General features: G+C 41.3%; 1 protein-coding gene across 2 annotated transcripts in view; it reads right to left on the reverse strand.

The window, feature by feature from the left end:
• CERS6 (ceramide synthase 6) overlaps nucleotides 1-17,258 on the reverse strand; it is a 122,234-nt gene that overhangs the window by 15,094 nt on the left and 89,882 nt on the right. For both annotated transcript variants that reach the window (XM_035572657.2, XM_035572658.2), the window contains exons 7-8: nucleotides 11,345-11,473; nucleotides 5,871-5,977 (exon numbers count right to left, since the gene is read on the reverse strand). In XM_035572657.2, coding sequence (XP_035428550.1) covers nucleotides 5,871-5,977; nucleotides 11,345-11,473 — 236 coding nt within the window. The remainder of the gene's footprint in view (nucleotides 1-5,870; nucleotides 5,978-11,344; nucleotides 11,474-17,258) is intronic.

The raw sequence follows: 17,258 nt of genomic DNA on the forward strand, positions 1-17,258 counted from the left end.
TAGTGGGGACGTGCTGAGACTTCACAGATCTCATGAGTGCAAACACCATTTCCCTGCTCCTCTGACTTTCGACAGTGGCAATTGCCAGTAAGACTTCCCTGAAACTCAGTGTGTTCTAGTTCTCATATAACATAATTAATTAAAAGTAGCAAAACACAAACTCATGCAAGTACTATTCAGAGAAACACAAAAGAACGTGAATTTAAACAACTTGGTGCCTCCACATGGTCATCATCAGCCTCGCTTTCCTTGAAGTGTTTTCTTCCTTCTTTGAAACCCCTAAGTTGCACCTTTCGCTAGTTACCTTAACCCATGTTTTTAAACAGAGAATGGGTTTAGTAATCTTGTATCTCTCTCCATGCCAGCCACCTTTCTCCTACTGAAGCTCTTGGAAATACCCTAATTGTCACCTTGTGAAAATAGTTTCAGATACTGAACTCTTCACAGCATTAGGAGATCTATACGAACAGCCCTGTCAAAAAAAAAAATAAAGGCAAAACAACAACAACAAAAAACACCCACATATACTGGAAAGATAAGCAAAGCAGGTGAGTAGTCTTGGGTTTCCTCTATAGCCAGCCTTCAGGAGTTTCAGTTCTCAGAACATGAACTCTGCAATGGGCAAAGAAAACTGGAGAGACTGGAAAATCTTGGCTGCTACACGGCATCACCTTCTTAAGACCCACGCCTCCTCGAATGAAAGTGCCTGTTTGCCATCTGCACACCTCAAAATTTGATTAATAAATATTACAGCCCCATGAGTTCCCCTGTCTGAATACTGAAAGAAAAACATAACAGCAGCAAAAAGCAAACCTTTCCTTTATCAACAGAGAAGACTATGTCTGTGTAACTACATCAAAAAGAAATGTTTGAGGCCTAGGGAAAAGGAATTGCAAGGCTTATTGAAATGAAGAAAGGCTCTAGGTAACAGTTTTGCACAGCCTGATTAGACTAGCCGAGGGCTCGCATCACTTCTATCAATTCTTCAGTTTGAGATTGCCTTCATTCTCTCTACAATCCTCTATCACCTGAGAAGGCATCATGTTCCCCCGACTCGTGAAGAGTTGTGTTTTATGTTGTAATTTGCTAGAACAGTGATTATGCGCAAGTGGGAGAATTTCACAAGCAAAATGTCTTGTCAGTGGAAATAGCAGCTTTACTCCTACATTTGCTTAGCAGCAGGAGGCAGAAAGTGTCCTGGGGTTTTTGAATTATTGCTGAAATGAACTCCAGATGCCTGTAGAAAGACTGCTAAATATATACCTAATTGCCTGTTTCTTTTGTCTTAGCCCTGCTGCTAAACAACCTTCAGACAACAGCATTTGATACATTCTGAATTCTTTATTAGCACCTTTATGCGGAATTAAATGGCACTTGTGCAAAGCTGGAGCACAAGAGCATGCCAGCGCTTCATAAGCGACGTTGCTGGAACCCTGACTTGGATGTTCGCCTTCTTGTGTGGGGGAAGTTTTCTTATAAATTACAGTCTTCCTTTTACATTGCACACTCACCAATTTTATACCTCTCAGTTTTTACGCTAGAAAAAATTTGCATATTTATGTAATATTAATCAGGCATCAAATTTTGCTATTTTGAATATTCAGCAACAAGGAAAAGGAGGGCAAAACTGTGTTTCCTGGCCTGCTGCCACTCCAATGACTCATCTCTGCTGACATGCAAGCTAATGGGGGTGAAGATTTATAAATGCAGCTTCACAGAAATAAAGGATTTTGAGAGACAAGCTCATATGTCCCATGCTTCATCCTTACTAACTCTGACTCTCACATGCAATGCCCGCACTACAGCTGAGAACCATGAAGCTGCCTCCAGACTCCATGATTACAGATACCTGTAAGGATAACCATTAACTAAATGTACATGAAGGAAATAAGATGGTATCAAAAATCACACATCATACACAACATACTTGTACTGTATTCCCTGTAATTGAAGCATTCTTGCAAATAACATTCCACCAACAGCTTCCCTTTTCCTTGGAGCCACCCTCTGAAGACACCTCTCCAATTATTCCTTTCTGCTACAAGGTATTTTGGGGTTAAACAGTTTTACTCAGTTTGGTAAGAAGTAAGTGGTCTGATATTCTGCTTCTTACTCATGCAGTTAAGCCTATTATACATTGCATGTACTTCAAAGCAAGGACTTTGCTTTTCTTGCAATGTGGTTGTTTTTCTTGCTATGAGAATACTGACCATTTATAAAGTAGCAATAAATTTCCACAGCTGAAGTGCTGGAATACTAAAAAAAAAAAAGGTATAAAAACAATGAAAATGACCATTTCAAGCCACAGACAGACTTGTCAAATACTATTACTAAGAGCATCAGGTGCCAGGTGGACTCAGAGAATGATTCAAACAATATTATGGTTCAGCATCATATTTTGAAGGTTCAAGTGAATGACTGAACCATTCACAAATTCAAATTAGATAAATGTGCTCTTTTGTCAATTAAGGGGGAGGAAAGGCAGAGGGATCAATAGTGTAACCACTCCACCTGTGAAAGAGGAGTACACTGTCTACTGCTAAATTCCTGTGATTCACACAGTCCCTCTACATTCATTGCCTTCATGAGTCTACTTTGAATGATACCACCTGTCCTGGTTTCAGGTAGGACAGAGTTAATTTTCCTCCTAGTAGCTGGTAGGGTGCTATGTTTTGGATTAGGATGAGAAGAGCGCTGATAACATGCTGATGTTTTAATTGTTGTAGAGCAGTGCTTACACCAAGCCAAGGACTTTTCAGCTTCTCGCTCTGTCCTGCTAGCGAGCAGGCTAGGGATGCAGCAGGAGCTGGGAGGGGACAGACCCATGACAGCTGACCCAAACTGGCCAAAGGGGTATTCCATACCATCTGACGTCATGCTGAACAATATATAGGGGTGGCTAGCTGGGGTGGGGGGCCGGCTGCTCCGGGATAGGCTGGGCATCGGTCAACGGGTGGTGAGCAATTGCATTGTGCATCACTTATTTCGTACACATTATTACTATTAATACTATTATTATTATTATTATTATTATTGTTATTATTTTCCCTGTCTTAATAAACTGTCTTTATCTCAACTCACAGGCTTCACTTTCCCGTTTCTCTCCCCCGTCCCGGAGAGGGAGGGGGGAGGGTGAGTGAACAGCTGTGTGGTGTTTGGCTGCCAGCCGGGCTACACCACAACACCACCTAATCACACAAGTGTGGTGACGCATTCTTCCACTGCAGGCTTCATATGAACAAAATATGGCTATTAGGCAGGCAGTAAGTTGGTCGCATTCCTCTCAATCTTTAAAATATTGCTTAGTCCTAGCAAAGGCTTCCTGCAGGGTAGCACTTGGCTGCAACACTTCATGGAAATCACTCTAGACGGCATGGACCTTCAGTTTCTGAGCCTCAGTTATGGTTATAAACACAGTGTTATTTTAAACACTTCAGATTAATAGTTAAAAGGGTGGACTTTCCAAAATTTGACTACCACAGTAAGGATGTAAAAGATGGGAAAAACTTGACCTTGCTGATTTTCAGATGTCTCAAGAGCAAAGGCATATTAGGCAGCTGCTTCTAGTTCAATGTGTAAAGGACTAATGACCTCCTTCAAAATCATGTACTCTGAAAAGATTAATCTGCTCTTTGTTGACTATTCAGCAAGGCAAGCACACAGCGGTGATCTGGTAAAGTTTGTGTTTGAATAGCAAAATTTAAAGTCAGCAGTTCCCTGTTTGCCAGTTCGTATAACACAGAGAAGGGTTTAAATACTCTGCTAGTGCTGCAAATAAATGCATGAGGCAGCTTGCAGAATCACAAAAGGGTTGAGGTTGGAAAGGTCCTCTGGAGGTCATCTGGTCCAACATCCCTGTTCAAACAGGGTCACCTAGAGCAGGCTGCCCAAGACTCAGGCTTTTACAGGTCCCATGTCACCAGGTCCCCTGTCTCATTCAGCAGTAGGTCTGTATTTTCCGTACTCTTCCTTTTGTCACCTGTGTATTTATAGAAGACCTCCTTGTTGTCTTTGACATCCCCCACCAGACTCAATTTTAGTTGGGCCTTACCTTTCCTAACCTCATCCCTGCATGCTCTGTATTCCTCCCAGGTTAGCTCTGCAAAAAAACCACCCTCAAAGCACTCAGAAAGGAGTGTGAATTTGTTATTGTTTTAAAGCCATTAGAGGAGAGAGGAATAAGCAGTGGGATTTCTATTTCAAGCTGTCATCGTCTGACTGAGTCTTCTCTGAAGCAGAATCATGTACTGCAGTCTCCAGTGGCAGAGCTGCACTGGTAGAATTTGGTCTTCACTGCATTTCCTAATGCAAGACAGTGTGTGACAGACTAAATCCTATGAGCAGACGTACCACCATTTTTCCTGTCTGAGATCATACAGGTAGAAAAATCAACTTAATTTATTTACAGAAATTCAGTGTATGGCCAAGTTAGCTTCGAGGAACAACTAAGGAAAGGGAAGCAAACTTGTTTAAGAAATAAATCATTGCTCCTTGGAAAAAAATAACAAGAACTTTTAAATCTGTATGTTGTGTGTCTATCCCTTTTCTCCTTTTGTCATGGGGCTTCACCAACTCACAGTGCAGTAGGGACTAGGCATTATCACATTATCTTTGGAGTCATTAAACACTAAATGAGACTTCTACATTCTACTGTTAATAAGAACTGATGACACAGCTCCCTTAGGGCACCTTGGTCTTATCCTGTTTGCACTGAACAAACCCCTAAAGAGGTATCATTATATAGGATTTGAGAGGAAAAAGTGACAGAGATTGATATTTGTATCTGTAAATCATCTGCATGCTTAAATAAGGAGCTTGGTGGTAATGCCTCTAATTAAACCTTTGCCAAAGGTAACATTTCTGGTATTCCTGTTGGTTCCCAAAACCAAAGCTATCATCGTTATCTTCTATTGCAATGACAAACCCCTCTTGTTCTCACAGAGATTTGGGTTAGTTCTGTTCATACTAGAGAAAGGAAGGATCCTGAACACAAAAGAGTGAGATCTACACCTTCTCCCAGCCCTGCTCATACATAGAACATATTCACCTGTGTGGGAGCATTTCTTTTTTTGGCAAAGGTAACTCATACCGTGCTTGCAGAGAAACTTGAATGGGTTTCTGAACTGGTGTGCATCAGGCTATCTTCTAACTAGCCAGCAGCCTTCTGGATGTTGAAGATCCTAGCTAAAGAACCAAATGTCTGTGTCTGTCTGTGTGTATAGAGATGCATGTGTTCTCACCTAGGAAGAGAGAGTGAGTGCACATGCAAGCGACTGCCTTTGGGAAGAGGTGAGATTACATTAACACTTGTATAATTACCCTGAAGATGTATGTATTATACAGCTTCCCCAGGACACCCAGTTCAAAGGAAGGGTGGAAAAGGAGTAGCCTGCAGTATTACAAATCTGCATGGCAATAACATCCTTATACAGATTTTAGCAGAGCTGAACTTTCCTTAGCTCCCTGTGTTTTCTTTGAGCTGAACTTGTTTATAAAGTGTGCACTGAAAGCTAATGAGCAGAGCCTAGCTTCAAGCATAGCCTCTGGTCAGCATCTTCAGAGACTAGTATTTTATTCCCCCTCTAACTTCTTGCCAGCACAAAAAAACTACCTGCTAACCCAAAGCCATGTGATTTTCAATCCACTTCCACCTTAAAACCAGCAGAAGCCCCATATGTTTCTTGTCTAGAACGCAGTTAACTATAATGGCACTCTAGCAAATATGCTATTACAACACCTGGTTATGTCTGAAATTCTCCTTGATGCTTTGGGAAACAGAGTAATGTCAATGAATCATGTTCAGTTATAACACAGCTATTTCCAAACTTGTTTGATGTTTAGCATTAGATGAAAATGATATGCTTACTCACCATAAAGGATATATGCCAAGCCTACTGACAATGAAGACAATGGCAAACGTAAGGAACAGAAGGTCACTCAGTTTTTGATACTTGCAATAGTTTGCCATTTTGGCAGCCTGTAAAAGAAAGAAATGTCTATTTACTTCTGTGAGGACAACTGAACTCTCCTGTATTGCGCTGTAAAAAGAAGAAATTAAATTTTGATGAAATCACTAACATTTTTATTGGTCACCTCCCAGTGACCTTGTAACTCCTTTCTACCAAGCAGCTGGAAAATGTCTTCTCAGAAAACAAAACAAAACAAAACAAAACAAAACAAACAGACTGCATGAAAACAGAGGTACTTCTTCCACTTGTTCCATCTCCTTTTTGAAACCCTAGAGTTTCAGATTCACAAAATGCTTCTAAACCTTCTTTTGAACTCCATTATATTTGTGCTATTTTTGTCTCCAGCCTTTTAACCTACCCATCCCTCACCTTTCCAATATGCTATTCTTCTGAATCCGACCTAATAAAGCACTTCCTTCTTTCCCATTGGGCTCCACTTTTATTTTCCCCAACTATCCATCTTCCAGCCGCCCCATGTTCTTCATCTTCTAGTATTTTTTATATATAAACTTCGTCTCAAATCCTCTATTATGCCCAATATCCTATATTCTCCTACAGTCTCTCTCCTTTCCTGGCCTCTACGGAGCAGTTTCCACCTCTAAGATTATACTCCCCTCCTTCAAATCTTTTTCCAAGGCTTTCTATTGCTCCTCTTTCTTCCTTGTCCTCTGTCATTTTTGCTCTCCCAGCTTGTTGCCCTAAGCCTATTTTTACATGCTTCTTTCATATATCTTCATGCAATCTTTTGATTCCTTCCTTGGTGGAGGAGTCAGCTATAGAATCTTTAATCAAACTGCTCTTTAAAACTTTGATCTTTCCTGAAGTTGCCCTGTCCTCTTACCTCTGGAGAAAACAACATGTACAAGCAAGTTTGTTTTAAGGCATCTATGCTTTTTCCAGAGTGTTCATGTGCATAAGCAAAATTACTTATTTTACAGCATTTGCTTCAAGGCAGGAACAGTCTTTCTTTATGCTTTGTGCCAAAAGTATACAGAGAGTCACTGCACGATGAAATATACGAAGAGCCTGGTTAAATGTACACTGTCTGTGTCCCTCTGAGGGGACTGTATCCAGCTACCTTATTTCAGAAAATGCTTACTTGCACAGACTTTCCAGAGGGCTAAGAGGGAGCAAAATAACTACAGTTATGCATATAGAATACTATTCTGAATGCAGAATTCAAACCAGAGAAGTCTCTAAAACGGTGAGAGACACTCTTGCATTGTCTAATTTTATCGGTATGAACACAATTAATCTGTAACTGTTGAATGCTCATGTCAGACAATCCAGAAGCCAAAATCAACCTGCGCTTTAGGATAATACATACTGTCTGCAATACTTCTGTTCAAAACCTGAACATAAAGGATATCCTTACTAACAGAAAACAAATTAGGGAGCTCACAAAATATGAGGAAAGCCACAAGCGCTGCAAAGAAATCACATGACTTCTGAATCAGTCTTATATTCTACTGGACACAAATGAGTTTCCTAGCAGTTTGTACTCACAGTCTGGTTTAGGGAAAAAAGAACACTTTGGATGCCAATATGTAAAGCAGAGGAGTTACTAACATCTTGATTTTCAGATGACTGAAAGTTCAGCTAGGAATCTTGGATGTATTTCCATGGTGGCAGTCTAAAAAAGTTGGTTTTATAGTGTGCGGAACTGATATTGCCATAGCAACTTGTAGTAGCATCATGCCATTTCTCAAAAACGGTACAGCTGCTGGGTCATCAGTTCTCAAATAACAAATCTACAAACAAAATTGATACAGAAGTACTACAGAAAAAAAAAGGGAAAGAGTGTGTTGCTGGATGGAATTTGGCCACCTAGGACAATACAACACAATTTTCAAAGCTTAAAAACTGTGACAACAGCTGAACAACATAGCTCTTACAGAGACCCTTGCTGGTCTATTTAAACCCATTTATTTTACAGTGCAGCTGTTTGCCTTGGTCTAAAGTGTCCATTCCCTGCTCTTTTTGAAAAGAGATATTAGGAGATAGCTGGAACTTGACAGAAAGGATTCTGGTTCAACAGTCAGCTATGTGAGGCTCATATACCAGAAGCAATCAATTACTTCACATCCATACACTGACATAAAAAATGTCAGTGTTCATTTGAAGTAGGAAGGTAATTGAATCTGGAAGGTCTCAAGGTCTCCAAATTGGTGGGGTTTTACATACTGTAGTGGGTTAATTCACAGTGTTTCCAACCCACAAGCTGTACTGCAGTGCAAAGATACCTAAGACCCCTTAAACAACTTAGGGAGGATGCTGAAAATAGCCTCTCAGTGACCTAGACTTCAACTTAAGCTAATGTACTGGTTTCCTAGGCAAGCAAGCGACTCTGTGCTTGGTCTGTTCTTCAGTGGCTTATGATAACTTTCACTGAGACCTAAGAGAACAGCCATGGATTCCTGAAAATCACAGAATCACAGAATGGCTGAGTTTGCAACTGACACCTGGAGGTTATCTGTCCAAACACGGGCACCTAGAGCAGGTTGCCCAGGACCATGTCCAGGTGACTTCTGAAGATCTCCAAGGGTGGAGACTCCACAACCTCTCCAAGCAACCTCTGCCAGTGCTCCACCACCTGCAAAGTGCTTCCTGATGTTCAGAGGGAACCTCTTGTGTTCCGGTTTGTGCCCATAACTTCTGGTCCTGGCACTGGGCACCACTGGAAAGAGTCTGGCTCTGTCCTCTTTGCATTCTTCCTTCAGATATCTTTATACATTGACAAGATCCCCCTTGAGCCTTTTCTTCTCCAGGCTGAACAGTCCCAGTTCTCTGAGACTCTCCTCACAGAAGAGGTGCTCCAGTCCTTTGATTTTCTTGGTGGCCCTACGTTGGACAGTTTTCAGCATGTCTCTCTTGTGCTGGGGGGCCCAGAACTGGTCAGAGGACTCCAGGTGTGACCTCACCAGTGCCGAGCAGAGGGGAAGGATCACCTCTTCTGACTTATGGTTGATACTTTGCCTAATGCAGCCAAGAATACCACTAGCCTTAGCAGTAAGGGCACATTGCTGACTCACATTCAGCTTGGTGTCTGCCAAATCCTGGTTCCTTTCCTGAAGAGCTGCTTTCCAGCTGGGTGGACCCCAGCACATACTGCTGCCTGGGGCTGCACAGGACTCTGCATTTCTTGTTGAATTCCATGAGACTCATCAGCCCACCTCTCTAGCCTGTCAACGTCCATCTGGATGGCTGCTCAGCCCTCTGGCTGAGTTGTCCCTGAATGAGACAACATTCTCCCCCATTCCATCTGTGAATTTACTGAGGGTGCACTCTACCCCATCGTCCAGATTGTTAATGAAGATGTTAAACAGGATGGGGCTCTTTACTGACCCCTGGGGTACTCTGCTTACTACTGGCCTCCAACTAGACTTGCACCACTGACCACTACCCTCTGGGAACGGCTATTCAGCCAGTTTTTGATCCACCTCACTGTCTGCTCATCCAGCTTTAGCAGCTTCTCTATGAGAATCTTACGGGGCTGTCCCAAGGTTTTACTGAAGTCCAGGAAGACAATACCCACTGCTCTCGTCTCATCAAATCCTATGACTCTTCTTTACATGCAGATGTCTTAAAGTCCGTGGAAAAAAACTAATTTCCAGTATTTCCACCAACACTTACCACTTTTTGCAATAATAGCAAAATGACTGCATCCTCAATCAGCTTTTCATTGGGTATATTCCATGATGAAATAGGTAGGTGGAAAAAGTCTAGTGGCCTCTGGAAATAGCTTTCCATTTCTACAAATATGTAACACATAAAACAGGCCAGGCGCACAACTGACCCATCATGGCAAGAAATTCTACCAGCTTCTTTTGCAGCTAAATATTTTTCTTCCTCTGCATCGACTTTCCATCACTAATGTCCCAGAGCATACGAGTCCATCTTCTCTCCTACAGCACTGGGGCTGTGACCCACTGCCCTGGCAGAATAAAGTCTGTTGAGTGAGTCATAATGGCTCTCTTAGTAAATGCTTCCCTGGGGTTGAGATTCTTGATCTTTATAAGTGACTTTAGTATTTCCAGGTAAAACAGACTGAACAAATTGACTAGGAAGACCACTAAAGACTATGTCTCATAGGGAAGTGTATTTGCTGAATGTTTTCAAATCATGTGAGAACACCAATTTCTCTTTGTCTTGGGCAGTGAATGAACAGAGGAATTGATCAAAAATGTGTATCTCAGTGTGCTCAAGCTAAAGTTTTAGCTAGCCTACTACAGCTACCCTATGGTAGTTTTCTAGTTCCACAAGCACCAGTCTGATCTGAAATGAGCAAGGTCAAGTATGTCCTTCTGGTGGCAAGAAAAGAGGAATGAAGAAAGTTTGGGGGAATTCACAGGCAGCAGAATGGATATACATAGATCTGTTACTAAAACAGAAAAAAAAATGTAAAGATGTAATTATTTCTAACCACAGAAACACATATTCTCTGTTACCTTCTGCCTCAGGCAGTCATGTGACTTCTACATTAAGAGCAGATTAAAAAATAAAAACAGTTGCAGCATAATCAAATCAAAATGGCAGGATTTTGATTCTGAGATAGGTGAATCATACAGTGAGGCTGCGTTGTTGCGTAACAGGATCCTTGAAACTACTTTAAAAATACTTGTAGACAAAACAGTTATTAATTGATCCTGCTGGAGAGTTCACAGAGCAATCCTAGCATTACTCAGAGCAGTCTAAAAATGGATACATATACAGGATGAGAAAATCTCTAAATTGCCACTACAGAAGTTAGAGACCATCTTGACTTAAAAGAGTATCAATCATTCCCCCTTCTTCAAAGCCAGCTGCTTCATACAGGCATCTAGATGAGGAGGCACAGGAACCTGGAAAATTTTCAGGACCAGCACTGAGCTCATTGCCTTTGCACAGACCAGCTAAGAAGTTGGCCAATGCCCTCTGCTCAGCAAAGCACAGCAGAATCAAATAATGACACCTTGATTCTTTGAAAGACAGGATTCTCCCTCAACTCATCACTTCAGAGTGGTCAAGAAACACGAGCTTCCATCCCACACAGCCATCGCTTTTCAGATTTCACAATCTTTAACTTTTGACTTTACCATGTGATATTTAAAATCTATGTGTAACCCCCCATGGCAAGTAATGCGTTACCAGACTCTGCTCTATACAAGCAACTTACCAAGGGATAAACCAGCCTGAAATCACAAACATGCACTGCTACAAGTGTAATATATTTTAGCAAGGAAATGTGCTATATTAATCACCACTACCTTCTTAACTGGCCTCTTTGCTGAGGGAATAGTTGTTCTGCATAGCAAATAGATTCCAGCCACTGACAAGTGAGCTCTCAGAATAGTGAATACCATGTAGAGACACTGATGACACATGTATTTTCTCACCTCTAGGACAACATCGGCCGCATCATGGAGACATAAGGTCAAAGTTCCCACTCGTGTCAAATTGGTTACGTATGAGAAGGTTATCAAGGTGACTGTTACAATGTGATGTGTAAACATGATGCCAAAATCCTGGAGCAGCAAGAAGCAGAAAACAAAAAAAACAAAAAACAAAACAAAAAACAACAGTGAACCAAATAGTGAGATTCAATATTCTTATACAAAAATGGATGGATATTTTTAAACCCAGCATTATGGTTATGTTACAGAAAGATCCTGCTACTTAATACATATATTTCACTTATACTGAATAAAGTGGTCATTGTATGTTAACAAAAGGCAAAAAGATTATTGAAAGCTAGGAAATTCCTACACTTCTCAGTTCATAGTAATTTAACCAAATGAACCATTTATGACTGAAGTTACATTGAAAAGCCTCATGTACTTAAAAATAAATTACACCGTATTTCTTATACACCAATCAACATGCAGCCTGCAAAATAATGGATCATTCACAAGAGTTCAAATAGCTACAGAGATACAAGAAACATATTTCCACCATGGTAAGAGCTATTGACAGTCACCTGCCAAGCACAACTGAGCAGTTTCACAGCTGAGAATCCCAGTTCCAGTTTTTCACTTGTATGTTTTTAATGAAGCTGCTTTGTCTTCACACAGTATTGGTGTCAGAAAAGTCTTTAAATTAGCTGGTGCAGCTCCTCCTACTCGGATCTAAGCTACTGCCTTCCAAATGATGCAGATTCACTGGTCTTAAAACCAGTAACTCACTGAGTTATTTGGTCAGAAAGTAACTGTTACTATTGAAAAAAAGTGGCAACAGTAAAACTCTTGGACCATAAAATTCCCAGACACATGCTGAGGAGCAGGCAAAGCAGAGGAAAGGACCAGTCTGCCTGGCCTAAGCTCCCAGGCTGATTACTGGGAGAACAGAACCTATAGGGATGAGACTCTTCTCTGTAAGGCTCCAAATCAGTTTAAAAAAGAAAAAAGAAAACAAACAAACAAAAAACAGCTGTGAGAATGTAGTATCAAAACCCTAAGGAAAAGGTCACCAGACATCATTTGACTGGGGAGTTCCTCCAAGCATCAGGTGCCCACCTAGCAGAGCAGCTCTCAGCAGTGGCCCTCATGCAGGGCTGTCTGAGGGAACAGATCCAGGCAGCCATGAGAAACAGCTCCTCCAGGCAAGCTCTTTTTCACCACGCGTTTCGGGAGGCAGCGTTTGGCTTTGTGGCAGCTGTTGTGTGCCAGTCCTGCTGAGCTGTCTCCAGCTGAGTGGCTCAAAGCAGAGAAGCTGAAGCTGCGATGTGCAGCCTTTAGAGAGGCAGAACCTGGCTTGCAAAGGGAAGAAAGGTCTGAGGCTCTGCAGGGAAAGTGCTGGTGAGCTCCCACTAACACAGGGACAGCTGTAGCTACAGCTGCCAACTGCTCTCTCTCTCCAGTGCTGGGAAGAGTAACTAGCAGCATGCTGCCTCTCCCTGGGAATGGAGCAGGCACCTCTGTGTTAAGGGAATGCTGTGCCACTTGTACTTCCAGTACCAGCCTGCGCTGCATTGCACACCTGGAGGCTGTGCAAAAAACCTGCAGCTGGAGCCGACTCACTACCCTTGTAGGGAAAGGACCTCCTCCCAGGAGTTGAGTAGCTATCAAGTGCTACAAGCTCCTCTTTTCTACAACTACTCATCAATGGGCACTGCCAGTATTTCCAACACAAAGATGAAAAAACAAACAAACCCACAACCAGACTAAAAGCATAAAATTGTATCCTAGTTTGATATACATCCGACATTTCTCAGCCAGATTATTTGGTCTCCAGTAGTCTGAAGCACAATCATATACATTCACCAGGCATCTCAAGCCATTGCTTTAAACCCATTTTCTTAAAGCAGAATGAATAAAAGGAAAAATATAGGCTGTTTTTCTCTTTCTGAGGGTCTTAAGGGAGAGTGGGGACATGATATCTTAGTCATTTCAGTAACCAGAAATCCCCACATAGGGACCATTTGACCTTGCCATAATCAGAACAACAAAGCACCTACCCTTTTCCCCAGAAGTAGAAGTAAGGTGCTAGCATTCCCATATGGCCATACTGCAGCCTAGCACTTAACCTGCTTCAGCTGCAAATGCTATGGCACTGTTCTTTATTTTCCTGCTAATTGCAATTACATTTGCAAGTTAGCAGTCCAAATGAGCAAGGAAGCCAAGCAGAAATTCTCCTCTGTTTTTATAGATGCCACATTCATGTTATGCAAACACTACATTTCTAGTCCCTCTTGGGAACTCTTCAAGGCTTTCCTGACAATATGGATTATTCCTAAGCAGACCTAATGCTCTTGGGCAGCAGTCTTCTGCACTTCTGCATGAGACTACTTACAGAAACGCTGTCCAGGGAACTCCTTCCCTGATAATGTTTCTTAAAAGAGACAGCTGTCTGACCCTGCCAGCTCTGAAACAGAGGTGCTGGACTGACCTACTGAAAACTGCTGGAAGAAAGTGGCAGTGTGACATAAATAAGTATACTCTTGTTGCTCTGGTCTGTCCTTTACCGTTTGTGCCATTTCTTCATGTCAGTAATTATTACTATACTTGAAGATGCTATGTGTTAGATTTTAATTACACATAAAGGTAATGAATACAGAGAAACTGATGTTGCAAGTCTCCATAATGTCAAGAGGTACTCGTGTTCCCAGCTCACTCAAGCACTTTCATCCATACACAGTAGATGAGTAGCTGTACAAGAATGGTTTCTTTTTTCCTTTTAAAATATATTTTGAACTGCATGCATGTTTGCACAAGATGCCTTTATTTACAGCACAATTATAGCCTCCAGCTGTAACTTCTTAAAGATGGCATGTGCCTGTACATGTCATGAAAACATGTGGCTAATGGGAGAAAGACCCTACTCCTGACAACATCAGTAGAAAGAATACATTGCAGACAACGGAAATCCCCATGGGTCTCAACTTTGACACAAACCCTCCAGAAACAAGGTTTCTATTACTCAGGTTAGCTTAACATGTCACAATGACCATGGCACATAAAGGCCACTAAAGGGCAAAACATTGTTGGTCAAGCCAGCTCTTGGAAATGGGCTATGTCAACAAAGAAAGAGAATATGATCAGCTAAAGGTTTCAACCATTACAATTCTTGTGAAGTCTGCAAAATGTACACAGTCTACATTTCTTTCCTCTGAAACAAATAAATCAGCCCTGACTCCTACTTTTTTTTTTTTTTTAAACTGAGTCTGAAGAAAGATCTAGGATCCAGAAAAATATAGCATATGTTTTCTAGAACCAAAATGGAATATTCAAAAAAATTAGCAGCTACAGATTATTTTACTTCGGGGGATGAGTGCAGAGTCGTTTTTTTAAAAAAGTAAAACACAGAAGCTCTAGGAATTGCCAAATGTTTGGAACTAAAAGGTGTGAATGAACAAAAAGGTCTAGATCTTCTACAAACCTGTTAAAACACTGACTGAGGTAGAAGTTTTATAAATTCCCTTAAATACACTGTTCAAATGTATTTGTAGCAAGCAATACTTCAGGTATTCAGAAAGCATGTTAAATAAGCCTCACTGCTTTTAAAACTTATCAGGGGCTTGCGAGAGTAACACAGTTCGCCAATCCAATTATCTTTCTCTGTGTTTTACAGAAAGGAGTATGGGAAGCTGGAGAGAGAAGATAAAATAATAAAAAATAAAAAAAGAAAGATACTAGATTGCAGTTTTTGAAAATGGATGGAAACTCTTAACGGTAGAACATCATTACAGCAACAGAGTAGATGTTTATGAAGCAAATAACACTCCATTATAAAACTGTAAAAGTTAAATCTACTCAGTTCACTGCTTTACTTAATGCCAACAGCAGGTATGGGCAAAAGTCTTAAAATTTTGCTCATATCTCTTCAGCCACACAGAGACAATCTGGTGGAATTTATAAAATCTGAATAAAGATAAATAAATGAATAAAGATAAACCAATTGGAAGTCATGTTAAAGTCATGAATTCGTTGTTAGGGAAGAATACAAGACTTTGAAAACAAGAAGTAGCACTTCTCTTGAGCTGCACAAAGTAAAAGACCAGTGCGGGAGTTACGGCAGTGCTGATCACTTGCACTTTCTGAAAAGACCTGCAGCACCTTGCCTTGAGAAAGCCAGCTGCATAAAAGCAGTTGGCTGAATTCCCACAGTGCACAAGGCTGCCAGGGCACTTTTGATCCTCCCAGACTACAAGACAGTCCTTGTTGAATTTAAAAGTATCTAAAATGATAACCACAACTTAGATAAAAGTATTCCTCTCACACTAACAAGAAAATATCAACAGGTTTCTAGGGCTGAGAACTGTTAATCTGCTCTGCATAAACTGTCATGAAGTATTGCCATAATGTCTGATAACAGCTGGCAAATATCCTGCTTCTTCCAGCTCTCTATCTCATATTGTATACTGAGTACGTTAAGAAGTTTCCACACTTTTTAAACTAAAACTAAACCTGCTCTTTAAAAGAGAACTATGATGGTGCTGCAAGAGCTGGTGTCTCTGTCAAGCTCATACCTCCTGCGGGCTATGAAGCGTTAACTCAGTTGGCACCTTTACTTGCTGGCCTAGTGAAGTGAGGGTCTCGCAACACATAGAGTAGCTTAGGAACATGGCCTTCAGGGCCAATCTGTTGTGACATTTCAGGTCTCAAAATCTTCCAAGTGCATCAGTCTTGGGCCAATATTACGCTTCTTGTCCTTGCCTTATTTGACAGGTTGAGAACTTGTAACACTTTTAGCCTTTCCTTGTTGGTATATATTCCCATGTATTTGGGGCTCCTGAGTGTCTGATGTGAGAGGTCTGGGCGTTGAGGCTCATCTCATGTTTTCCTAGCACCATCTGTGTTCCCACTAGCCTGATACATTGTCTGTCTGATATCCTTCTACATCCTGAGCTGTCTTGTCAGAGAGGACATTCTGGCGTTGTGCTGTGATCCGGCTGACGGCTGCCATTGCCCAGGAGTGTGTGCTACTACTGTTTGTCAACTACTGTAAGCTGCCAGCATTAACATTATTCAACTCATGGGTTTCCTTGACAGCTTGCATTTGCCCCTGGACACAGCAGTTTTACTGTCTGACACCAGCACATGGCCACATTTCTCCAGTCTGATCTTCCTAGTTACCAATTTTGTTTAAAATACGAAAAGAACTGCCTCCACAGTGCAAACTGGTTGGTGATCTCATACTTTATTTACATATATGGCATCTCTCTCCACTGTCTCCTGCAGGGTGCTTATAATGAAAGGCTTTTGACTTGCTATCACTGCACTATAGATACTGTGCTCCTGCTCTGTTGGACACTTCATGCTCAGACACCGCAGATGTATGGGATGCTGCTTTGACTTGGTGCTCTGGGGTCAAGCGCTGCAAATCTGTGACAGGAGTGTTATTTAGCTGTTAGCAATCCACTTCCCCACCTCCATCTCCCCTTCTATTTCCACAGTAGGCTGCTGAGAAACCTTCTCAGTAGTCATACGTATTTGTGAGTATAAATATATATATATATATAAAAGTCATTTATATATAACAGAGAGACAGACTTGCAAAAGATTGTTTGCACCTATATATGGACAGGATCAGGCTTTATCTCTGTGCTCAGCTCACCAATGGGAACAAACTCTCCAAGTCACAAGGGAAATAGCTATTGCATTTTCCCAGGAGACTTATCAAAGAAGAAAGGTGTTACTGACTGTCACAATGGACCTTTTCAGAATTGTACTTCACTATACCTAGGTGCTGCTCAGGTCAGGAATCAATTAAATATTATTTAAAGATGTAATGTTGCGAATGCAATGCTGTTCAATTTTCACAGAATCACAGAATCACCTAGGTTGGAAGAGACCTCCAAGATCATCTAGTCCA

Source organism: Cygnus atratus, chromosome 6 (genome assembly GCF_013377495.2).
Source record: "Cygnus atratus isolate AKBS03 ecotype Queensland, Australia chromosome 6, CAtr_DNAZoo_HiC_assembly, whole genome shotgun sequence".
NCBI lineage: Eukaryota > Metazoa > Chordata > Aves > Anseriformes > Anatidae > Cygnus > Cygnus atratus.